Genomic DNA, 26,171 nt, shown 5'->3' with positions numbered 1-26,171 from the left:
GCCTTCTTTACTCATGCTGCCTAAAACCTGTAAGTAATGTTTGTTTTTTTAAGGTAGGTACTGCATCTGGAACTGCTTCTTGTGTATGAAATTTTATTATGTATTAGCCATGCAAAATGTGAAAAAACAAATGTTAAGGTTAAAAAGAAAGGTTGGAGGTATATGGAAGAGTTAAAATATTTTCCATTACAAAGGTGTCTATCAGTAGGTCATGATGAGGCAAATGTAGAGTGGAAATAATAGGCACTACAGCTAATATATAATAAAATGATCAGCTGTAGTACCTGTTATTGCCTGTTCTATATCATTCTGGAATGAGTTTCTAGAATTTCTCCTTTAGCAATTCAGACCAGCAACATGAGGAGGCATGTAGGTTACTCTTCAACCTTACTCTCTTTGCTTCCTCTTTTTCCAAAGCAACAAGATACTGTTTTCTTTAAAGTCAATGCCAATGAAATCACTGATTTCAGTGGGAACAGATCTGGGGCCAAATGCGTAGTAGTTTGGATAAAGATTATAAGGCAAGGCATTAATATGTTTTAACATAAACTGGAGCAAACTGTATGGCTTACATAAGATCAGAAATCACCATGGTAATTCTTTGCGATTTGACTTGGTGGATTGAATATTAGTGTTTTTCTAGTCCATGTTAAAATAGACCAAATGAATAATACTTCAAGACTATTTTAAGACAACACCTCCCTTTACCCATGTTTTTTATATAAGACAGAAACACCCAGAAGCTAACTCCCACTTTTGTTGTCATTATATTAGCCTACAGGATAAAGGAGAATTCTGTGTGTAGCCCAAGCTACATGTTTAAAAACCAAACCTCTATGCTTCTGTACTTACTTATCCAAGATATTTATACAACCTATCTCTGTAGAATCCATCACAATTTTTGCTTTCCTGCCTTTCATGTATTTTCATCTTTAGACAATACAATGTAAATCACAGCTCTTTTCTTTTTGCTGCATAACCCCATCCTAATCCTTTGGAAAGCAGTGATCCCTGTTTTGAAGATAGCTGTGAAGGAAACTCTGAAAGAAAGAAAATAGATGCTTTTGCCGCTGAGGACATGCAACTGTCATTTCAGTGAATGGAAGAAAATGGAGAAAATTTTAAACAAAAAGACTTAAATTGGGGGACCAAGTTTCCATGTTGGTTCCTCAAGGATCTTCTTTCTATTACTTTCCTGAGACCAGACTTAATTTTGCTATCTTAAACTCTCGTTATTGCTTCAGCCAGCATTCAGTTGGGGGGGGGGGGGGAGAGAGAAAAGAAGACAGATGATGAATTATAGGCAGTGTTAGTTCAAAATACTCCAAATTCTGGAAGTGCCTGATGAGTCCTTCAATAGCAATGCACAAAAACACCGTTGGAAGCAATGTGAAAATAATCCTAACTAACATATTAAGTGTTTCTTCTTTATAAAGTAAATATTCAATTTCAAAATACTTCATGCACCATAGTTTATAAACAATATGCAGAATCCTGCTGGCTTTTACATATACAAGCTCATATGTGTATTAGCTGCACACACAGACAAGCCAGGAAGATGGGGTAGAGTAATCCTAAATACGTCTAAAAAGTGTAGTAAGCTTAAGATGTGGAGAAATAGATCTTTTGTGTTTATCCAGCTCTGAAACAAACATAGAAACAAAGGAATAACAGTCTGGATGGAATATGACACCAGATGTTTTACAGATTACTCTGTATGTCATTGCTCAAACAATCTCTATTTAATCTTTAAAGACTATAGTAATTATAATACTGGAATAGCCCAATGGCCTATATATTAGTTTGCTACTTCCAGCTATATCCGTTCCTTGTCTCCTCCTGTTAAATTTGGCCAATTATTTATTCCTATGTGAAATAAAAATGTCTTCCACACTCCATCTGGTTACTCCAATGCATGAAGTTTGGCAGCTTTATGATATTTGTGCTATCAAAGGTAATTCCTAGTGCTGCTCTTATTATTTGTCCAGTCAGCAACTGATGCAAGCCTGTATTTATTAGTAACTTATGTTACCTAAAGACTATGTTAAAGCTGTTTGGGCCAAAATTATAATTTTCAGAAAAGCCTACTTAAGAGTATGGAGAATTTAAGGAATGTCTTAAACACTCTTTTTCTCTTTATTGCATATATGAGATCATCTGTGTGTGGTGCAAGAGAAGGAAATGGGTATAGCCACAAAGTCTGTATGCTGTGACTTAAAAGTTTCATAGGAACTTGAGTATGTTTTTCATACCTGTGTGAAGAGCTTACAATTACTTCTGCTTAATTTGTCCTAGCATCAAAGAGAAAGAAAATTTCCACTTTTTCTCTAAGTGTGAAATACTTTTCAAGTGGAAGAAAGTGTGAGATAAATGAGCAACAAGTGAGACAGAAGTATTTTAAGGGTTAAAGAAAAGGCTAAACGTTTAGAGGTTGGTTTCCTTTCACAGCTTGTTAAGCTTTCAAAGCTACTCTGGAATTAACTCTATATGATCAACTTGCTGAAGTGTCTCCTCTTTCATAAATCCCCTCACAGAAATTTCATAGTCTTTGTGCACACCAAAAAGTTCTATCATTTGCTTGGGTACACTGTATCTCCTCTGTGTGACACGAAATGATGGTATTGACAAAAACAAGCTTATGAAACCATTATGATTAAATCAGTACAACTTTTTTGTGTAGGTTAGACCTACAGATATAAAAGTGTGATACTGTCTGTGTTAACACAACTTTAGAACACAAAGAACAACATCTCTTAGTATTGAGCGTTACTGATCTCAATAAAAGATATACACATGCAGCAACTCGATGACAGGCTTTATACCTAAAGGGTGGAGATCGCATACAGGAATCTTCAGTGGAACAGAATTATTCAGTCCCATGTTTTGGTTGTTTCTAAATCCAGAGTGATTGAGACAGATCTGAAATATTGCAAAGTAAGAGCTATATGGATTTTATTTTTTTTGACCCAGCCTTTTTGCTGCACTGTCAACTCCACTAACATCTGATTAGTTCTCCTGCTGCCAGGTTTTCTGACAGACAGAGTTTGACTTTCTTCTTTGATTTGTTTTTATCAGACAGAGCTTTGTAAAGGAACAGCCATAATATAAAACTGGCTTAAGGGGAGGGCAGATCCCAAATGCCTCAGGTAATGATGGACTTAGATCATCAAGTTCATTTCATTTATGACACAAGCTATAAAGGCAGAAAGAGACGGTGCTTTGCAATCCAGCTACCAAATCCATCCAACAAGACATACTTACTGCCAAATTTGTATCGTCTTCTTTAAGAATTAGCTATAAATATTCTGTAACATACATTGCACTCAGTATTATGGTAACATCAGACAACCTTTCAACTGCTGCAAGTGTTTTAAGCCTCTATAATAAAGAGGGCATAGGGAGAGGTGTGTGTGTTTGTTTTTATGGAAATAATCTCAGTAACTTTCAATGAGCTTTTATCTGTTCTGCTGCATAAACAAACATGCAGAGGGGTACTGTTCTGCTCCTAATGTGAAGTGCTTGCTTAGGTTAATGACAGTATTGAAAATCAGAGCAATCCTATTAAGTGTTTTGTTGTACCAACAGTAGAAGCCTTATTGAGTTAAATTGGTTTCTTCCAGTTTCCGCTCCATTATCTATTGGATTAGCAAACCTGTTAAGGACTGATGTGGGAGCTTTTACTTAAACTTGGATAAATGCTTTCTTTTTTGCAAAGGACCAGAATGATTTAGATATGTATGTTACCCTCTTAATAGTGCAGGCATTGCTTTTCAAACAAATAATCTAGCATCTTTTTCTTCATCTTGTACTTTCTGATTCTTTCCAATCTCTTAAGGCAGCAACAGCTGCTTTTTTAACATAAATACAGACTTCTGTGTAAGTGCCCCACACAGAATACTCATGAATACTGAACAGTAGTTTTTCTTCTGTTGTCAAGGCCAAAGTAGGGTTTTATGAGCCCTTGGGCACTGAAGAGGCAAGATTTTAATACAGGAAGGAATTTCAGAGGTTATTTTGATTTTCCTTAGAATGTCTTTTATCTTGTGATTCAATAGTTAGAATGTCTATTTTGTCAGTTTATAGAAGCAACAACTTGTCTATAATCTACACTTTATTAACACCTCAACATTTACAGTGATTACATTAACACATATCCTGCTCTCTTTCTCACAGAAGTACCAGTCCGTAGAGCAATATTCTAAAGCGCTGAAAGAAATACAAATGCTTTCAGGTATAGCACAGAAAAAATTCCTTCTATTCTGTCATGTAGTTTTTCTTTCTCTCCTCTACACTAGTATAGCACATCCAAAGCTCGGATAGCCTTCAGTTGACATCAGACTTAGTTTATCTCTATTTATTCAGTGCTCTGTAAAATGAGTGTTGTGTTTAGTTGTAAATACAGCATTATCTGCACTCAGAGTCCTTATTGTTGACATTTTTAAAAAATGAAATGTAAAACATATCCCAAAATTCAGAACCTTCAAATTTATGCATAATTAATCACTAATCAATGCTGAAGGTTCTTCCATAAGTGGGGTTATCTGGCATCTATCTTTTCTATTTCTGCCTCTGGAGACACAGAGAACACTAAGATGGAGATATTTTCTCTTATGGTACTCCTGCAAGTACTTGTGCAGTAACAATAGCTGAAACACCTGTTCTCCTCTCTGAGTCACCTAATTCCTGGAATGGACACTATTGCCATATGTATGCTCACAGTGTGCATGCTGACTGCCTGAAATATTTTGAGATGATTTTTTCTTTCTTTCTTTTATTTATGCCTCTGTCTGTAACATTGTGATGGCCTAGCATAATGTCTCCTGGCTGATTCACTGCTTTAGGTTTTTGAAGGAAAGATTGCTTCCACCTTTTACTTTGATCAGTCACAACTGAGCTTTGCATCTCGAAGACCTACAGTCAAACTATAGAAATTTCATTGCTGACTTCTTCAGATTTATTCAGGGCATGCAGCGTGTGACTGCCTCTGAGAAGGAGAAGCAACTAATTTTGTCTGATAATTCACTGTGATTATTTAGTTGGCTTCAGGTAAGGAGTTATATCAGATTTACAATTACAAAGTATTACTGCTGAAGTAATTCAATTAGACACTGCCTTTATAATATCTGCAGCCTTCTTCTTGCTGATTACTCTGAATAACCAGCAATTGTACACTAGAGGGACTAGGTTAGTGCTTTGTTCTCTGTTCCTTAGTAACTTTAATCCCAAATCAACATTTACTTTTCTTATGATATATACTCCACTGGAGCTTGTTGCAAGTATCTCCTCCACTGGATTTAGCCCATAATTTCACTCTTAGCAACAGACGCTAACCCTAACAGGCAGTGTGGTAAGCTATTAGCTAGAGAAATCACTGGATACGTTTCATAGAATCATTGAATGGTAAGGTTGGAAGGGACCTCTGGAGATCATTTAGTCCAACCCTCAGCATAGCCTGTATGGGGACTGAACCTGTGACCTTGGCATTAGTAGCACCACGTTCTAACCAGCTGAGCTAAACCTGCCCCTAAACAAGGTTAGACTCTACTCTCAAAACAGGAGTTCTCCACTGACTTTAAAACAAGGATTATTTCTAATTTACATGAATGCAACAGAGAGGAGAAAGGCATTATGACCTTCCTCAAGTGTGCTGCTCTTGTGATACTGTTCAAAGTGCTGAGCAGAATGTTTTGGACTTAACCGCTTTCTTGCTTATCAAGAGGTAGACAGATATGAAAATTAAAATTTCTGTTCTTCGTTTTCTTTGTGTTTCTGAATCACCTGTCTATTTTGGGCTTATTAACCTAATAGGCATTGCTGTATTTAGGTGTTTAAGCTTTCCTTAGCTTGGATCTGAAATGTAATACAGTCATTGTTAGCAACTCAGTAGAATTCTATTTGTGTATCTGCATTTGTAGTCTATGTATATTTTATTTCATGCTGTGACTAAGAGCACTAAAATGTGTAAAATACTTTATCGAAGACAATAATTTAAGAAAAAAATCCTCCACCTACCTCTTATTCCCTTTTACTTGGATAAGGAGATTTTATGATTAAAAATTCCAACTTTATCACTACTATTAAACCTGGTCCATCCCACAGAAGGCCTGATATAGGAAAAAAAGGAAGAAGGCCTGATATAGGAAAAAAAGGAAACTTCTGTGAGTGTGAAGAGATAAGCCCTCATTACTGACCAGTCCTTAAATGGAGAAAAACATGGCAATTTAGGATTTGCACTTTTGCTGCAAATATGTACACATGACAAATTGTCTCACGCTAAGACAAGAAACAAAAGGAGCTGGGATTTTTTTGGCAGAGTACAATAATTAATAAATCAAATTGGTAATAAATTGTTTCTTCTGCTGCCTTTAGTGGTAACCAATTACAGGAGTTCCTTTGCTTCAGAAGTGTCTCAAATTCATTGGAAAATACTTTGAGAAGAGATGCATCCATACAGTTTCTGCTTTGTAGTATATAGATATTCTTCAGTATTTTTCAGTTTGCAGGTGTTCACAGAATCTTTTCTTCTGTTTTTACATTGTGTAAGCAACCCAGTATATAACATTGACTGCTGCAAAGGCTGCTGGAAACACCGCTCTGGCATATATATCAATAGTATCAGCATCGATGGGCTTAAAGAGGGACTTCAGACCACTCTTCTTATCCAGTTTCATTTCATGCTGCTGTTTTGTCTCCCCAGTTTCTATTTCTACTGTGCCATATGATCCAGGCAGGCTTCTGGGAATTCGGTACTGCCTGTTGGAAATAGCCAGTTCCTGGTTCACACCAGCTATGGAAAGGGAAAACAGAACAATGGCATTCTTCACATTTATCTGCAAAGGAAAGAGGAGAAACAATAATAGTAATTTATACAGCAAAGGAAGTGTACTTGATCAGAACTAGCCATGCTACTGGCACAGTAAAATATACATGAGATCTCTAAGGGCTGAACAGTATTTGAGTTGCATTGGCAGAATGAACTGTGAAAGATTATCTGTGCTGCCACATCTAAATTCTGCTTATATTCTACATGCTCTCTGTTATTGAGATACTATTGAGACAGCATGCTCAGGCCTTCCTGACTGAAAGTAATTGACTGATTTGAAGGAGATAGTTATGCCATTGTGTGGCCAAAGAGAGTACATAGTTCTCAGGTGCTTGCTAAAGCTGAGAGAATATGAAGGTAGGATAGAAAATGAACATGGATCAGTCATATCTGCTACAGCCTCACAAAATTGAGTAACAGTAATAATAAATAATACTTAAGATCCTAGAGAGTTCTAAAATATATAGGCCTGCACTGCACATTGTCAGTTGTGAGAATAAATGTTCCTTAATCAATTCACTCTGATTCATTGGTAGCATGCATGTAGGTGCATGAAGAAAGCAGCAAAACCATCTGGAGTTCCAGGAAGAAACTTCATGTAAGGACTCCTTTGTTCAGTTTCACTGGGCTTCATACCTATTTTAGAACATAAGTTATACCCAAGCTAATTATATCTAAATTTATTTTGTGCAACTTAATGTAAACAATGTAATGTCCATAGGATAACATTGAAGACTACAGGCCTAATTTCCACTTGTGCTGGAAGCCTTTTATGATGCTGCAGCAGAACTAGAAGAAACTTCTTATAAGCAGCCACTAAATACTTTTAGAATAGGCCTTTCTTCCCATTGTCTAATATTGTCATAATGGCTCCTGACCTTGCAGGAGCAATTCAAGGTGCCTTAGTTTACATTGAGAATTGAGCAAATATCAAGGGTTCTAAATGTATTCTCAAAGTGCAAGGTACACAGATCTAGCTCAGAACATAGTTTGCACCTCTTCTTTTCATTCTCTCTCTCCTACATTTTCTACCTTAAATACAGCAACAAATTATGTTAGAATGTTTCCTTTAGTATAACGCTGACCATGTTGCAGGAAAAAATGACTGCTTGTCATATTAATGTGACAACAGTATTAACCAGGGGTGTGGTTTGTTTGTTTTTCTTTTTCAAAGGGGGTAAAACAAGAAGTATTTGCTTCCACAGCAGAAAAGGTTGTAATGCAGGGTGATTGCTTTTGCAAAGCTATTCTCGGCACTGGGCTTACTGACCTCTCCACTCCGCCTTTTTGCCTTTATTTTGTTCTTTTGCTTTTTCATGTAGTCAGCATTGAAATGTGCAAATGCATATTCCACCAGTGCAGCAAAGACAAACACGTAGCAAATCCAGAAGTAAACATCAAGTGCTTTGATGGCAGATGCTCGTGGAAGAGAAGATCGGGCACTGACCATCAGTGTAGTCATAGTAAGAACTGTAGTTATACCTGCAGTGTAGTAAGAGAAACTTTCTTTAGGTTTCATAACATGCTTTCACAAAACTATTTAGTAATCAGAAATTGAGGAATACCTTTCACAGTAGAAGCCCTTTAATAGTATGGCTTCTAATTTTTAAAATGTCTAGGGGATTTGAAAAGCTTGTAAAAACTGTGCACTCATATAAATAAGGCAGCTTTGAATATCTTATGCTTCATTTTGTTCTAGGTCCAAACCCTCAAAATCTTTTCATCTGGACTTGAAACTTTTATTCAGGCAAACAGATTCACAAGCTCTAGAAAGTTTTTTTGTCATGATCTCAGTGGCTTCAAACCAATTCCTTCATACATCTGCCTTCGTTCACTATGGCTTTAACCATCATTAGATGTTTATTTTTTGTTCTTTACTCAGACAGCTGCTTTGATAGCATGATAGAAATTAAAACATGAAGGAAATCTTTTAAAGGATCTTCTCTTCTGCAGGTGTAGGCACAGTATTCATAAACATGCCTTCAAGGAAAATGACATATATTAGAGAGCATCATTACAACTTCAGCATACTCTTCCTTGTTATTTCCCCAAACTATCTATTTTACCTAATGACACTCTGGCAGGCACAGCTGACTGACTGATCCAGAAGGATACCCATGACATAGCCACCAGTAAAATAGAAGGAACATAAGACTGAATGATGTAAACGCCTCGATTCCGCCGAAGGTGGAAGTGGAGGCTTAGCCTGGGAAACTGACCTGCTGGTTAAAAGAAGCAGACAAAGAAAAAATCTGTGTGAGTTATAGTCAAATTGATACTTAAAAAAACTTTTCCTATAGTGATGCAGATCTGCATTCTTAATGATCTTTTGGACAAGGATTACAAAAAGCTTTTTTGAATGTTGTTTAATTAGTCTTCATAAGCCCTGCATGAGGTACTCTAGTTTTCTTCAGCAGTGTTAGCTAAGAATAGGTCATATTACTTGTTTCAGGTCATATCAATGCCAGATCTGAAAATAAAATCATGAGTCTTCTTGAATAACAGTATTGCTTCAAAATGTGCACTGTCTTATCATCTGCTGTAGAAAGTCCTCTAGATACTAAATTTAGATTTTTTAAAAGGCCAAGTTAATTTCAAACTCAAAAAAGAGCTTGGAGGAGATGTGCAGCATAAATGAGGATCTGAATACATGAATGAGGATGAAAAATCAGCAGGAAAGAAATTATTCCAATCTTTTACAAACATTGCAATAAACCCAGTGATATGCATTCACACAACTGACTTCTACTGGATAGAATTAGTGATCTGACTTTACATCATAAGCCTCATAAAATCAGGGCTAATGGAAATTTTTCTTTATCCCTAATTGCAAATTAGGTCAAGAAGATGTGAGCTGCACCTCAAGCGATTTTATAAAGTTCTGTCTTGGTACCCTATGCAGTATTATTTCAAACATGCAGATCTAAAGGACTACAGATTTGTCATGATATGCTACAGTGACTATTCAAAGGCTCAGCAAAGGTTGACATTTTTTCAAGTATCAGCTAAAGGAAATTGTACCAGAAACACAACAGATTCTTTAAACTAATTCCTTAAGAGAAAGCACTTTCTATTACAGATAAGGGAGATTTTCCTATGTAGGAACAAGTCAGATACTGTCTCTGAATTAAAGACAGATACTGTTACCAGATTTGAAGTTCATCATTTCTGTTGTGAACTGGTAATTGGTAATTGTGAACTGAGCAAGCTGCAGCTTATCCAGCCCATGGATCTCTTCCTGGTTTTCTGACCAGTGGTAGACGATATCCTCTGAAGAGTAGCCATCTGCCAAAAAGAAAACTGAATAAATGCGAAGTTTGGGGAAGAAATTAAATATGAAGAGGGCTCAGAGAGGAACTCTTCAAATTCCTCTGCCAAACTGATTTTCATCAATCTCATTCCAAACATGCTGAGATTCAATCTGGATAATTCACTGTCCTGGTAACATCAGTGTTGCCAGGATAGCATCAGGGATAGCTTTCCAACAGGGAGAAAAATTCAAGTTGATTCTCATGGACTGACAATAAGTGGCATGGCACAACATACTTCTGTGCCATGAGAAATATTCAGGTTATTTCTCAAAAAGTTCATTTACATATTCAAAGTAGATTAAATGTTACTGTAGCACTCGAGCTAGGCTACTTACCTCTCCAAGGCACCTGGATCTGAGTCACAAAAATGGAATTTACTGGAGAAAGAACTAACAAATTTAATGTCACTATCCTACTAAAGTGTAATTATGTAATGCAAATCTATTTCCACTTTTACCGATTGATTTTATGAGATAGGCAGTCTTTGTGCCTGTTAGGTAGTACAGGGGAAATAGAGTTCCCTTGTCAGAGATTCCACCACTGTCTTCAACAAGCGTGCATCCGGTTTACTGGCTACTATGCATCTCTCCTTGCAGGCCCCACAACAGTTAAAAATACATGCTACAGGAAAGTAAAATATATACCTGAATTGTTCATAGGAGTTGCCACTCTTGGAAACATTTGTCACCATCTCCCCTAGGCTTTAGACAATTTAGTAAGAAAGCAGCATCTACACAGTTAAGTTGCCTTTGCTTCATCTTTTTGTCAGTCTCCTCCTAATAGTCTTTGAACGTCCTTAACATTTTCAAACCATTCTGACAGAAAGGTTTCAAAGATGCTAGATTCCTATAAGTTTTGTGAAAAATGATGGGTGGAAAACACAAATTATTGCATCCAATTAGTGAACTCAGATCCACATCCAGTCTGAAATGCAGCAGCTAACTTGCCAATCAGCAAGCCTATCAGCCTATTAGCCACCGCAGTTTGGCATGGGAGACACCTACAAGGTAGCTACTAGGAAGAGATGCGGTGCACAGGGGACATGAGAGAGGGGTGGGAGATGTATGAGGGGATGTATATGATGTGCAAAGCCATGGGAAATCAATCTTTATTAGTTTTTCTGTTACTTTCAACTTGTTACTTTCAATCATTTTTTCAAAGAGAATTTATTTCTAATATGTTTATTGTACTGAAATCAAAATTCTCAAATTCAATTAATAAATCAACTGCCACCAAAACTTCCTGCAGAACTTGCTGGGAGAGAGAACTGATTGCTGGATCATTGTCTGCTGCCTCTGCATTTGCTGATTACATAAGTAAAACTGTAGATTGCTATTTTTGACAGGATAAAATAGTATTGTGGTTAATTGCCTAGAAAACAGAGTCAGTGCTAAAAAAGAAAAAGAGAAGCTTGCATCAATGTGTCAGTGCATCTGTTCAGAAACTGCTATTCTCAAATCTGTGGAATCCTCAGAATTTCTAGTCTGCTCCTGATACCAAAACCACAAAAGGCCAAATTCATTGTTATTGATCGTGTGGCCCTTGCTTGTGTCAGTGGTGAATTTCATTCAGAAGTATTAATGCTTATGGGAATTACATGCTGAGCAGAGATAAAATAGAGGTTGGACTCTTCACTTTTCCTTGTGAGCATAAATGAACTTAAGCCAGTTTATGCACAGTCTTCTAACAGATCCCTGTAAAACAGATACAGAAATGCCTAGGCAAGCTAAGGGGCTATGCCAAGGTTAGTCACTATCACATTCGTTAAGAGCAGGGAATTCTTTCCTTCTCCTATTTTCTCATAAAGAAAAAATAGGAAAAAAAGCATACCATATTTCGTCTGTGGGCTCCTCTGCTTAATCTCGGTGGATTTTATCTAAGCCTCCTTAGTACTAGTGAAAAGACTGTCACAATTTTACCAGGTTTTACATCAAGCACAAAGTTCCCAGTCATCTATCATCAGTAGGACTGAAGGCTTTTCATCCTCATTTAATTGAATCCTATAGTTTTGAATTGGGTCAGAGCTAAACTGTTTTTGAAAAGTGCATAGTCTAATACTCAACACAAAGAATCAAGGGCTGAGGTTTGTACCTTTTATTTCTGAATTGTAAGCAGTCCTTACATTTCATTGACTAAAGCAGAATCACCCCAGCAAACTCCAGCAATCTAAGTACCATATATGAAGGCCTTAAGCAGAATATAGGTTATAGGGAACACTATACTCAGCCCTTACAGCTTTCCAAATCCAACATGCACTCTTGTTCATCCATTGGATACTTGGAAAGGTCCATGTCACAGGCCACTGTTGAGGTAATCCTGTTCCAAGCAAAATGAACACCAGTTAGTTGAATTCAGATAGGGAAGATCTTTGTAAATTGACCTGGATATGGTCCTGGGCAGATATTTTTTGGGTGACTTTGCTTGAGCAAGTGATTGAACCAGATGATCTTCAAAGGTCCCTTCCAACCTTAACTATTCTGTGATTCTTTCTTTTTCCTTCAGAACTCAAGGACTTGAAGGAATGGAAACCTTGAAACCTTAACAACACTAATACAACAAAAAATATTTTCAAAACCCTTAAGGCTATTGTTTTTACTAAGTATCTGGGAAACCCAAAGTTGGGGGAAGTTGAAAAAAAGGTCAAATGACTTGTCTAATGTCAGAGGATGCTTCTGCTACTTCTGATGATAAAAAGGACTTTTTTTTTTAGTCAAATCTCCTCCCATCCTGTGTCCCCAAGATCATTACCAATACTTTAAGGATGAATTTGGACTTACTGTTTCAAAGGTGCACACTCATTAATTAATTTTCAGAATATTAAACAATTAACTTTTAAATGTAGTTACTGAGTTCTAACAAGAACACTCTTCCACAGTGGGGAAATGCTCCTTTCTCCCTTCAAAGGACAGGGAAGTTGAGGCAAAATTAGGCTCATAGTTCCCTTGCAAAACAGTGAGAGAAAACAGATTCTTTTTTTCTGTATTCAGCACCTTCTTGCCTAGTGACTGAATAGTTATGATAAGCTTATCTTCCATTAAGGACATTTTAAAAAAGTGATTAGTGATTGTTCAATGGAAAACATATTGGTGTTGCTGAAGATACCTTTCTGACAGCGCAATCCTTGCAAAGCAGAGTGATCTGTGACAGCAGTGATGAGAACATTCTTTTGTTTTGAATTAATGATTATTCTAGGAAAAAATCCTAGGAAAACTGAGTGCTTACTTTTACAATCTTTTCAAAAAGTTAACACACATGAGAGAGTGCACTTGGATTCACTTTCTCTTGCTCACCTGATGCTGTATAAAATGACTCCATCTGGCTGGAGCCTGATAAGTTTGTTTTCCACAGTTACATCATGGAACCAGGCAGACTTGGCATTTACTATGAAAGTATCTGGCAACCAGAGCTTGTCCACAAACCGGCTGTCTAAACCCAATGTTTCGTTGGTGTGGTTGTAAGACAGACGGTCATCTCGCCAGCTCTGGTGCAAAAACACTGTCATGGTATATTCCTATGACAAGAAAAATCACAATTAACAGATGATGCTAAACAAGCACAATGACGATGTCTTGGGACTTAGTGAAAAATCATTGTATTAGTCTGGAAATGTAATAGCTGCTTCCTATCCACAAAAATATTCTTGTACTCATACAACCAAGAGCTGCCCCAGGATTTTAATTTCTTTTATGTGCTTTTGCCATGTATAAACACAAGGTATCAAAGAATGTTGTGATTCAATGACAGTTACATATACCATGTTGCAAGACCTGCATATCTGTCTAAGATAAAGAAAATCTGCTTATTTATATTCATAAGTAGGATTGCGGTTTTGAAAGTTTTTTAAAGAAAAAAAATACAGGTGAAGTTAAGTATCTTAATAAAAGAGAAGGAAGGGAATTCAATTTTTTTATTTTAAATTAAATCTGTTGTGCTTCAGAAATGCAATTAATTGCTGCCTCTGCTTGGTTGTCTGTAATATGTTGTACCCTGTTGCTTTATTCAGAGACCAGTATAAGATAAGGAGAAGCATCTCACAATTAATGGTTCCCTCAGCATCTTTTTAGGAATATATGTGATGAAAAGGAATTTAAGTAGAAGCTGGAGGTTACTACTTAAAATTAGATTTTCCCTTAACAAGGGCAGTTCTAACCTTGCTAACTCTAGTAAGACAGCTCAAGGGCTTTATATGGCTAAAGTCTTACAATTGCCAATTTCTGCCCAAAGGAAATCTGCCTATGTCTTAAAATACATTTGTTCTTTGCAATATTTTCTTTCTCTACTCCAGATGTTTTGCAAAATCTCTTCCTTCTTTAATTTTGTAACAGAATATCCTACTTAAAACTATCTCTATTTAGTTAGACTTCTACACTTCCTGTCGCTGCAATACAGATGTTCATACATTAGTATTTAACTGACAACATACCATGTTAACTTCTGAGATGTGGTCAATGCTGGCTACTTCAATTGCAAGAGCAACGTTAACAGGAGGACCTGAGAAAAAATGTTAACATGGAGTGACATACATCAGAGTGTGGTAATAATATAGATAATCTAAGACTGCTAGTTCTTTCATATAGGGTAAACTCTAATTAAAGTGTTCTCCGTGGCATATTGCACTTCCCAAATAAAATCTTCCTTAGAGCAAGAAATTTCAATCTTTTACATAGTATATCCTCAAGTCTCAGCAGAACACCTCTCTTCAGATATGAAGGAAATGAGGTACAATCACAGCTATTGAAAATTGTGGAATTCATGCTGGAAATCATGTTGTCTAGTTTAAGATACCATGACTTCAAGCAAATGCAGAATTGTTCACCACTTAATGTGATTCAAAATAACTTCAGTTTAGATATTGATTGTTTAAGAAGTGTATCAGCTGGAAGAGTGTGTTTCTAATTGTGTTGTATTATAAAAAACTTTTTTTTGAGTGGCCCAACAAGCAAATTGTTGATCTTTATTATTTCCAGTATCCAAGGACAAGATAACCACAACCCTTTAATCAAGTAGAAGATGAAATTCGCATAAACATCAGAGTAGTAGAATTGTCAGAAAAAACAGAGACATAATTCTCAAAGTCTCACCTCCAATCCCAGGCCTGAAATTACGTGCATACCCTTTCATCAAATCATCCAGGTTCGGCAACCAGGATATTTCAATGTTGGAACCTATGTAATCTCCAATGTCATTCATAGCTCTAGGTAAAGAGAATAAATCTTTTTTAAAACTTGGCTATCTTTAGAAAAAGAAAAATAACCCAAAATGGAAGACATTAGCCTCTTTTGCATCAGAGACCACCTACAGTATAATCAATTCAGCAGGACTGCTAGTTTAGTGGAAAAATACTGTATATAGATAGGAAGACCATTTCAGATCACAGAATTACGGAACAGTTGAGATTGGAAGGAACCTCTGGAAGTCATCTAATCCAACCATCCTGCTCAAGCAGAGTCACCTAGAGCAGGTTGCCTAGGGCTCTGTCCAGATGGCTTTTGAATATCTCTAAGGATGGAGACTCCACAACCTCTCTGGGCAACCTGTTCCAGTACTCTGTCACCCTCACAGTAAAGAAGTATTTCCTTAGATTCAGACAGAAATTCTTGTGTTTCAGTGTTTCAGTTTGTGCTTGTTGCCTCTTGTGCTGCCACTGGGCACTGCTGAAGAGAGTCCCTTGGCCCTGAAACTTAAGGACATTGTCTATGGCTGTGAGCCTCGGTGTGAGCTGATCATGGCACTGAACCTCTGGTGCTGGGGGAAGGGAATGGGGGGTGTCCATGGTCCTGAAAAGCCACTGTAGTTTTGAGTGGTGATGCACCAAAGAGGTGGCTGTCTTTGGTCCTGGCAGTTCAGCAACCTACTAACCTCAAGGAGCAGCCTATGGTTCTGCAGTGCAAGGAGCAGCCCACAGTGGCTAGCCTGAAGGATCTGACCATTCTCTAGAACACAAGGTGGGCTTCATGATCCTAGAAATGTTGGAGGAAGAGTCCTCTCTGCCTTCTCACAAGTGCCCTAAATCCTCAAGCACATGGGGCCCATCATGTTGGAAGGTCCCCAGCTCATCTGCTTTTGCTGTCCTCCACTTGCCAGCACAAGGCATTGCAGGTATCCAGACATCTGTCCTCAACATTGGAGCTTGTAGGAATGCAGGCTGAGCATGACTTGCTATGGAAAGGAGGGATGCCATAATGCACACATCAATTTTCAGTCACTCTTGGGACCTGAGTGATCCACCAAGCAGGCAGTGGGTTTTGTTGGGGAGGTAACACATTTACTGTCAGAGTTGCCAGAAATAAATTCCATCTCTTGGGTATGCAGGTACTTCTTCCTGATCTAAAGATGCTCCTTGAAGACATTTGCACTGCTTCTTGTTGTCATTTTCCACCACCTTGCAGATACCATCCCCTCAGCCCTGCTGGTGCTAGGAATTATGTAGATATTCCCTAATCTCTTATAAACAAAGGCCAGCTCAAACTGCCTTCATTAACTGCTTAAACTGACCTGGCAGACTTCATTCAAAGCAGATATATGCCTGCTCACATAATCCCTGCCTACTCACATAATCTCTCTTTCCAGCACTATGACTGAGGTGACAGAAACAGAAAACTGAAGGACTATGACAATTTCTACCACACCTGTTTGTAAAGGGAATGCTTGCCAGTCTGACAGAGACATATATCTGAATACAAGGACCGTATCAGAACTGTCTGAGTTCTGATATCGGAACTGCTTTAGCAGCTTCCACTGAGCCCTGCAATAAATACAGCATTTTATATATCTATATCTGTATCTATATATATCTCTATATATCTATATATCACTAGTAACAAAGAGAAACTTGTTAAATATTGATGAAAGACTGCAGACTAATATACCATAAAATATTCTGATTTGGGACTTAATTAACTTATTTCTCCAAATGACTTATCTCACATATTTCTCATGTTCCTGTACCTCTTCCGAGTAAGGAAGACCCAGAGCTATATTCTCAGCTATATAAATTGGAATAACAAAATTGATTCAAGTAAGAGTTTTGATGATGTATAACATCATGTTGACGGGGCTTCTTCTTTCTTTATTAGCTCTTATCAACTATATAAACAGTTCTTTCTGTCAGACTGCTGTTTCATATGTTCCAGTCTTTCAATCATCCAACTTGCTCTATTTACTTAAATAAAATCATAGTTTTTTTAACACTTAGCAAGATCCAGGTACTAAGATCTAGCAGTACCATGAAACACTGCAGTTCAGAAATTTTCTTTTTTTTTCCTTTTTTTTTTTTTTTTTTTTTTTTTTTTACATTTATTACTCTATTCTTGGAAATAGTAAGGCTATCAGTTAATGCAGAAAACAAAGAATTTTTGAAATTAAGACCTGGACAGATCAAAGAATAAGGGACTATCTTGAAAGTATTTTTTATTTGTAAGTCTCAGCTATAGATATATAATGGTTTTCCTGATCAGTAAAATATCTGAACCCCTCTTACAAGCAAAGAATGATAATTTACAGTATCATTCTTTAATACAGTAAATAACTGGAGTATACTTGAATGATTATACTCTTATCTGCTTAAAAATTCTTTACATTTTCTTTTGAAGATAGTACTTTTCACCTCTTACTGCTAGAATTGCAGCCAAGTTCTGTACAGTGTTTTTAAACAAAATAATATTCAAGTCAAAGGTGGCTACATTGTTACAGTATGGCTCATCTTGCCAGGTTGATCTGTGAGAATTGGAGGATCTAGCCTGTGCTTACTGCATATACAATACTTGAAAGTGCTACATACAAGTTTTTGTAAAATCAGAATACCATGTATATTTATGAGTATTCAACCTGAGAAAAATAATAGAAACAAATTTTGCTTCTCCCCTTTCACATTAGGCATTACTACATGTATACGTCAGGAACTCATCTCCAGATAACTGACTTATGATCAGTCACTTACTGTGCAAGAAGTAATGTCACTATAAGAACTCTTGGGAGGCTCATCTTTTTTTTTTTTTTTTTTTTTTTTTTCCCCAAAAATAAAGTCACATCTTTTCCCTTGACATTTATTTTTCATAAAAGCCTTTACAGAATGTGACAATAACATATCATTATCCTGTGTCAGTATTCTATTGTAATGGCATTAAGGAGAAACATAGAGCTAAAAGGAAGTTGAAATGAAAGTGTTGAGTTAAAAATTGTAGGCCACAGCTTGCTGTGCATTTTAAGCAGATTACAATCTAGAGGGAGTTTTACTTAAATATCCATGACACAATTTAACAAAATCTTGTTTCTATTATTAATAAAGCCTTAGGGTCAGATCATCAGTGTAGCAAATTTGTTGAAGTTAGTGGAGCTATATCCACTTAATGCCTGTGGGGAACTACAGCTGAAATAATTCTATGGCTAGATTTTCTTTTTTGATGTTTGTACTACTGGTCCACTTTTAAATTTTTTTGACAACAAAATTACTCTTACTCAGTTACTGTCATTCTCATATACTAGCATGCTGCTCACAGCATGGCTTCCAGACACTCAGAGAGAATATGTGAATCAGAATAACCCACAGTTTGATTTACAGTGATCACTAAAATTACTATTTTGCTGATGTTAAGCTTCTCATGAAGAACCTATATTTCACCCGTAAATTACCAAGTGGTAAGTAATCACTTTAAACAACCGTATCATTCAAATTATATTTTGTCAGTCTGGCACAGAAGACGATGGAGTAAAGGGAAAAATACAGCCACAAGGAATAATGCAGCAGGGGCTAACAGTATGGTTCAGTGTATGATTCAGTATGGTGTAAATGGGCCCAAGTTCTTCTTTTGTACATGTGAAGTGACCTCTCCAGAGCTAAAATCATCTAGGTCCTCCAGGAGAGTGGAAATCCTGCATTCCCCTCTTTTATCTCCCTGAAGAGTATTGAAGAAGAAGAGAAACAAGGAAGTCAGGAATATTATCCTACATATCTCCTAGTTCTTTTATCTGTTGAAAATACAAGTGCGACTATTAACTGATAGTATTGCTAACCTCAGTCAAGGAGGATGACTCTAGAAAGCAGGCCTTTAATTTCATGGCAATTTACAGGCCCATTTATGGTAACTCCATTAAGCCATCCCTTTAGACTTACGTACATCAAATTCAGTGCATCAGAGTTGTGCGAAGGATGACTGTAGAATTTCATTCATCCTTGATAAGCAGTGGGGATTATATGTGGCCTAAAATATTATTCATGTATTTTACCTGATAAAAGGAAGACCAGCAAAGAAAACACACTGTGGAAGGGATTAACTTTTTATAATACAACCAATAAAGATGAAGAGAAAGGAAACTATCACAAGTTGATTCAGCAACTTCATCTCCTGACGTAAGCTTCTCTAAAGCTTGTTTTGGTAAGAAAGAGACTTTATAAAAGTAAGCTATAGATTTGTAAAATTCAAGGCGCTTAGCAGCTCATGAAACAGCTTATCTTTACTTTGCACCAGGCCAGAGAGCGGTGCCTAGCTGACTGAATGGCAACATATTCATGAGTACCAATTTCACTCTGGAAGTCTTTTCCAAACTTGAAGATGAAGAAAATGTTTTTTAATCTCCACTCTCTCTCTAGATACATCTCATTTCAAGCAGATATTTTGGAGAATATATTTACATTAGGCCAAATCCGGAATCATCATTGTGAAAAGTTCAAAATGGCTGGAGGTTAGCGGTGGAAAACAGATTACTGTTATTTGAATTGGAAAAAAAGCTAGTTCTCTTGCATACTAGACAAAGGAGAGAAGAAACTGATGTTGTCAAACCTGGGAAAACTATGAAGTTCTTTGCTTAGGAGACCTATCCTTGACCTATATCAACTTGTTTAGCTAGGGAAGGCAGCTCAACAATGGATCTCAAATGACATAGCAGAGAAATGCATTTCTTTCAGAGCTGTATTAGCAATTCTAGAATAAAAAGTATATATATATCCCTAACTCCTTTCTATCCAAACTGACATCTTTCTCCTAGCTATTGAAGAACCAATGCATTCTACTGATCTGGAATGATCTTTAGGAAAGGTGTTAATCAACCTGGACAGCACAACTTTAAAAGATTTGTCAAGCAAGTGAAGTATTAGCTTATGTTAACAGGTCTTCTCCAAAGAGAGGGACAATCTATATATTCTGTTTGAATGAGCACACTAGAGCAGTTGAGCAAGATGTAACTTTAGCAGTATTATTTTTGCCCAGCATTGCAGAAAGCTCTAGTAGCAGTGCAAAAAACTCAACAGTATCTTTAAGTCAGTAGCCACTGAGGTGCTGATTTTAGGTCACATTTGCAGGCATGTTGCTAACTTTCTTACAAACATATATAGCTGTAAGAAAAGATGTGAAAAATCGCTTTCTACATCTCCCATTTCTTCCTTAAATCTGCTAATCTGAGTGATTCTTTTGGGGGCAGTGACATAGCTGCAGTATGAACCTATAAACTTGGAAGATGGAAACACCAGTTTTACTGATACTGAGGACTGGGATGGAGTTCACCAGCACAGGCTCAGGGCTGACCTGCTGGAAAGCAGTTCTGTGGAGAAGGACCTGCGGGTCCTGGTGGACACCAAGTTAACCATGAACCAGCAATGTGCCCCTGTGACCAAGAAAGCCAACAGTATCCTGGGCTGCCTTAGGAAGTGCAATGCCAGCAGGCTGAGAGAGGGGATGCTTCCCCCCTACTGAGCCTACTCCAGGCCACACCTGGAGTACTGCATCCAGTTCTGGGCTCCTCAGTACAAGAGAGAGATGGAGCTACTGGAGAGAGTCCAGTGGAGCGCTACTGAGATGATGGACGGGCTAGAGCATCTCTCATATGAGGAAAGACAGAGAGCTGGGCCTGTTTAGCCTGGAGAAAAGAAGACTGAGAGGGAATCTTATCAGTGTGTGTAAGTATCTGAAGGGAAGGTGTCAAGGGGATGGGGCTAAACTCTTTTCAGTTGTCCCATGAAAAAGGACTAGAGGCAGTGGGCACAAACTGAAACACAGTAAGTTCTATCTGAATGTGGGGAAAAACTGCTTTACTATGAGGGTGACAGAGCCCTGGAACAGGTTGCCCAGAGAGGTTGTGGAGTTTCCTTCTCAAGATATATTCAAAACCTGCCTGGATGTGATTCTGTGCAACATGCTCTAGGTGACCCTGCTTGAGCAGGGAGGTTGAACTAGATGATCTCCAGAGATCCCTTCCAACCTCCACCATTCTGTGATTCTGTGATAATCTTTTGGGGGCAAATGCTGCGGATGTTACTGCCATTCGAGATAACTTTTTCTTGGGAAAAAGACAAGGAATATCTAGCAAGGTCAGTGAACAATCTGGCCTCTGTCAGGCTCCAGGATTATCCAGGGAAGCATGTGCATCTTTTCCATCTGCCATTCCTGACTCTAAGTGAAACTCACTGTAAATATGTTCTATATTTTGAAATGTAATTTAAAAAGCATTAGGCTTAATTGATGGCAATGTTATGAACATCAAAGCCCTTATTTCTGTAGCTTACAGAGAAGGAAAATAAATTACTCTTTGCATATATTCCCACATTAAAGCTTCTCTGTTGTCATGACTCAAGTGAAAGGCTGAGGGAGATACGCTACAGAAGGACAGTTAATTATATGCAAATATACAAAAGTCATTTTAACATAGTAGAATACAAAATACCTGTTTTTAATTAAAGAATGAAAATCTTGGTTGGTTAAGAATTACAGAGTATGGGCCTATACCCCAAGAGTACTATTGATAACACTCTCCCCTAGTGCAGAAAGAAGAAAGATTTCACTAACTTTATTTCAGCAGAGCTCATAGACTGTGACATATTTATTGTTGCAGGATCTACAGTATATAAAACTCTGAAAAAATAGTGGAAGCTACAGTCTCAGCCCCAAATAGCTGTCAATCACGTAAATGCCAAATTTCCTGCCACTATCAGTCTCTCAAGCAGACCAAAAATACTAATTTCATAAGAATGTTTACCTGAAAACAGCACTGGCATAAATACAGGCAAATGTGCTCAGTTAGATTGAACTTAGCTCATTTATTGCAGTCAAATAACATACCTGACAGACAAAATGCTTTAAATATAGCTCTCTTAAGCACCCTGAAATGATAGTTGAAAATGCTATGAGGACGCAAGCTATATATTTTCCCCACTACTGTTCTCTGCCAAACCTTAACATTATTTTAATAAGTGACCTTACAGTTCATCTTTGGAAAACCTGATGTCATACTAGGGATTTTGGCATTCTTTGAAATATTCTTCCTTTTTTGAATATACTTTTGCTTATACCTATCTGTACACAATTCATATAACTGGCATCCAGCAAATTGAGCGTTTTTGGATCCCTCTGTCGTCATAACCATGAATCACATTACATTTAGAAAACAAAATTGGAGTAATCAGCTCCAATAAGCATAGCTATTGGCAATTTTGCCTATTATTACAGAACTATAGGATTAATAAAAAGCATCTCTTACCAAAAATGTCATATTTCAGGACTCCAAGAAAGAGGAATAAGGCAATTAATGTGCTTCCTTAGTTCTTACAAAGGGAATTATTTCATAGTCAAGGGTCATGTAGGCATGAGTAATTTTTCGCAGGCAAGAGTAAAATATTTTTTATTTCTGTTTAATTAACTCATCAAAAGTACACATGTAAGCAAAGAAGCAAAGTTACTCACCTTTTACAGGATTAAGCAACGTTCAAATTATCTGCCATAGCCATGCTGAATCCTGAATCTTTAGAAAACTACTGTACTAAACACAGCAGCTTTCTTTGAATATTGAATGTCTTACACTTTGGCATATTTTGGAAAAACACTAAGATCTGAGCAGTTTAAATTTCACACACTAGAAGCTGCTTTTCCTAACCCTCTGCTGTGACTGTATGTATTTCTAACAACAACTCATCACTATTGTGTAACTGGAGGAGGCCAAGTAACTGGACAGTTAATCCAACAATAAAATGATTTATCTAACAAATTACGGGTTGCACATAGCCTGGCAATTGCTATGCTTAGAAACAGAGCTTGAAGTCATAGGCTGAGAAGACTAATTGTTCCTTAAAATTTATTTTATTTTGTACTGAAATGGTACTTTTCAACCAAAACACTTAATGCTAGCCAAAGTGCTGAGAGATAAACAGTTTAATTGAAATTATGGGCCAGGTCTTGATGTCTTTAGATCATAAACAGTATCTTCTTCTCTGCCTTCAGTTAAATACTGGATCACATCAAGGCTTGAAGGTGTCAGGATCTGGCCCTGGATAACAGGTTCAAGGTCACAGACAAATCATTAAGTCAAGTCCTGAATAAGAGCACTTGACTTGACACTTCCTCTAATCCAAGATCACTTTCCTTTCCAGTGAAATAACCAGATCTCACTAATTTCAAAAATTAGAACCGCAGTACTACAATCATCACTTTGCTTTTAATACCCCTCTGAAACTATTAACAATGTCTGTAAAATAAAAGTAGGAAGACTTCTTTAATACCAAAGCCATCTCTACTCTGGATGATGTAGGCATGTTTTTACATGCACCAAGTTCCTTTTTCCTCCCCCTTCTGTTTTCATTGCATAATCATGGCAAGCTTTCTCCGCATGCAGCCTCCAGATCTGTAGAGAATATATAGAGAACATAGCTGGTTGCCTAGCTAACACCTTCTGAATAAAAGTGACTGACAATTGCAAACATTTATCTTTACAATTTATTGTTTTGTAAATGGTTGGCTTTCTTCAAACTTTCTTTGTAAGATCTTTTCCAGTCTCTTCCTCTTATCTCAGGTGCAAGAGACTTAATGAACCCATTAGCAGAGGAATGTGTACATTTAGAATTTTTTTGAATAATGTCTATGAAGGCAGTAGCAAAGATGTTTAGTTAGTAAGTACACCAGTGGTTGTATTGGGTTTTATAAAAAGGTTTCTTGTCCAACTAGGCCCTCAACAAAGCTGTCAAAGGGGGGTGAGGCTGCCCTAGGATGTGCAGTGCCATTAAAAAAGGTGATTACCCCCAGGTTAAAGTGCTCCTCAGAAAAAGGCTTCCATAGGCATCCTGTTAAAAACATACCCCTGGATTAACCCAAGAAACTGCAGCTCAATTGGAAGAAGTGCATTCTCTCTCTCAAATAATAATAATAATAATTAAAAGGATAGGGCACCTTGGAGGAAACTCTTCAGTCAAGACTCCGTTTTCCTAATGAATACTCAGGAAGTTATCACCCCTAAATGGAGACCATCTGCAGGCAAAAGTGGGAGTGGGAGCTAGGAGCAGGGAAAAGAGTAACAGCTACAAACCTGGCATTTTTGCATGCCCCCCACACATAAAGAAAAGCTGTCCTAAGGCTGCTCAAAGAAAGAATTATAAGATATATTCTTACCTGATACACCTGTGCTGTTGGGTGCACAGTAGAACCAAGGTAGGAAAAAGCCAGGTAAGAAATTCCATTTTACTCCCACTTATTAGATAGTGGCAAACAAAACCCAGGTTCCCCGATTCTCTTGGCAGCTCCAAAGCTCCAGTAGTGTTGCCATCCTTGCTGTGGTAAGTTGAGGCTTAGTTTAAAGCAATGTGTTGTTGCTCAGCAGCAGCAACCCCCACAGTCTCTCCAGTGCCTGCTAGCCATGCAGGCACCCAGAGATGCAGAATAGGTCAGGTCTCCTCCTCTGCAGGGTGGCACCTCAGCTGAGCTTCACCGGCTCGCTCCCGCAAAGGGCAGCAGAACCGAAGCAGAAGCCAGCTCTGCTGTCCCGGTTTGGCATGCCCTTCTGCTGCTTTCAGGAGCACTTCGCTCTTCCTTCAGCTGATCTTCATGAGTGCAAAGCTTGCTGCCGAAAATAACCTCTGAAACTGCAGATTTGATCCCACTGAGTGCGGGAGGAAGCAAACTACAAGTGTTCCTGAGATACCAGACGTGTCCTGTACAAATAATAACGACAGGGAGAAAAATGGAGATGCAGCCCCAGCTAAGGGCAAAGGGGATTTAGCCATAGAGTGGAGGCAATCCGGAGGCTGCTTGGAGTAAATTAACGGACGGTTTATTCGGCAGAGAAAGGGACAAGAGAACTGCAGGAGTTGGGTGTCGTTGTGTTGGAAGCACGCTGCCACCTCCCCCCGTCTCCACCCCCTCTTATTCCTGCCTGCACAGTTCCGGGCTGCACAACTCCGGGGCAACGGCAGCTGCAGCCCGTCTTCGAGCAGCTTTCGAAAGGAAGGGGGAATGCAAACGGAGGGGGGAGGGGGGGCAGTGCTTCAGGAAGAGGGGAAATTGCAATCTCTTTGCTTTGTAAAAGCTGTCCCAGTCTGGCAGAACAAAAACAAAAGAGCTAACCCCAAGGTTTTATAAACTTCTACCTCATCTCGGCCGAATTCTAAGAGGCTTTTCTAAAATGAAACGCTTCAGGTTACTTCAGCAGGCGTGGAGCTGTGAAACTGCGTTTACAGTAACCCATCCCATGGTCGCTCCGGGGCTGAAATCGGTAACATTCAGTAACACCGTGTACGTTTGCATCTTTCATGCCTTGCAAACTCTCAACCTCCGCTTGCTCTTTCGGAACGTGACTCACGGGAGAAGGGTCACTAGGGAAATCCAGCCAGAAGGCGGTTTGGGAGTTTGGTTTCATCTTTACTCGCAGGTCAAACTCGTTTTTCTCCTCCATATTCACTCTTTTCTTCTCTCTTGCTGTCCTCTGCTTTTTGGTGCTGTTCAATCTAGAATGACAATTTTATAACCAATCCACAAAGAAAACACTGAGAAGGCTACATTTTTAAAGAGACTGTATCATAAAGCAAAAAATGAATGTGCAGATACTTGATTGAAATGAAAGGATGCACCTGGGGTAAAGTGTTTGGTTTATCTTTTCCTATCTTTTTTTAACCAATTAATACCAATATTTTAAATGGCAACTAAGGGAGGGGGGAGGAATAGCAGCTCTGTGGGATTCAGAAGGAGAATATATGTGCATCTGTACACAATGCATACACAAACATGTATACATATATACAAGCATATGTCATGAGAATGTAAGAATTATGGGGTTTTGGTGATCTT

General features: G+C 37.9%; 1 protein-coding gene across 2 annotated transcripts; it reads right to left on the bottom strand.

The window, feature by feature from the left end:
* Nucleotides 1-4,102: 4,102 nt before the first annotated feature.
* On the bottom strand, nt 4,103-25,293 carry GABRD (gamma-aminobutyric acid type A receptor subunit delta). 2 transcript variants are annotated; one of them, XM_062593542.1, is made up of 9 exons: nt 24,501-25,293; nt 15,216-15,328; nt 14,558-14,625; nt 13,425-13,645; nt 12,368-12,450; nt 9,971-10,108; nt 8,890-9,045; nt 8,094-8,305; nt 4,103-6,830 (listed from the first exon to the last, which is right to left on the bottom strand). In XM_062593542.1, the coding sequence occupies exons 1-9, from the start codon at nt 24,566-24,568 to the stop codon at nt 6,531-6,533; spliced, it is 1,359 nt and encodes a 452-aa protein (XP_062449526.1). In that variant the 5' UTR covers nt 24,569-25,293; the 3' UTR covers nt 4,103-6,530. The 2 variants fall into 2 exon arrangements, with proteins under 2 accessions (XP_062449526.1, XP_062449527.1); XM_062593543.1 differs by having other exon boundaries at nt 8,890-9,042.
* Nucleotides 25,294-26,171: the final 878 nt, after the last annotated feature.

This window comes from Rhea pennata, chromosome 22 (genome assembly GCF_028389875.1).
Source record: "Rhea pennata isolate bPtePen1 chromosome 22, bPtePen1.pri, whole genome shotgun sequence".
In the NCBI taxonomy this organism is placed as follows: Eukaryota; Metazoa; Chordata; class Aves; order Rheiformes; family Rheidae; genus Rhea; species Rhea pennata.
The sequence above is the reverse complement of the archived record's forward strand: the minus strand, read 5'-3'. Positions and strand labels throughout refer to the sequence as shown.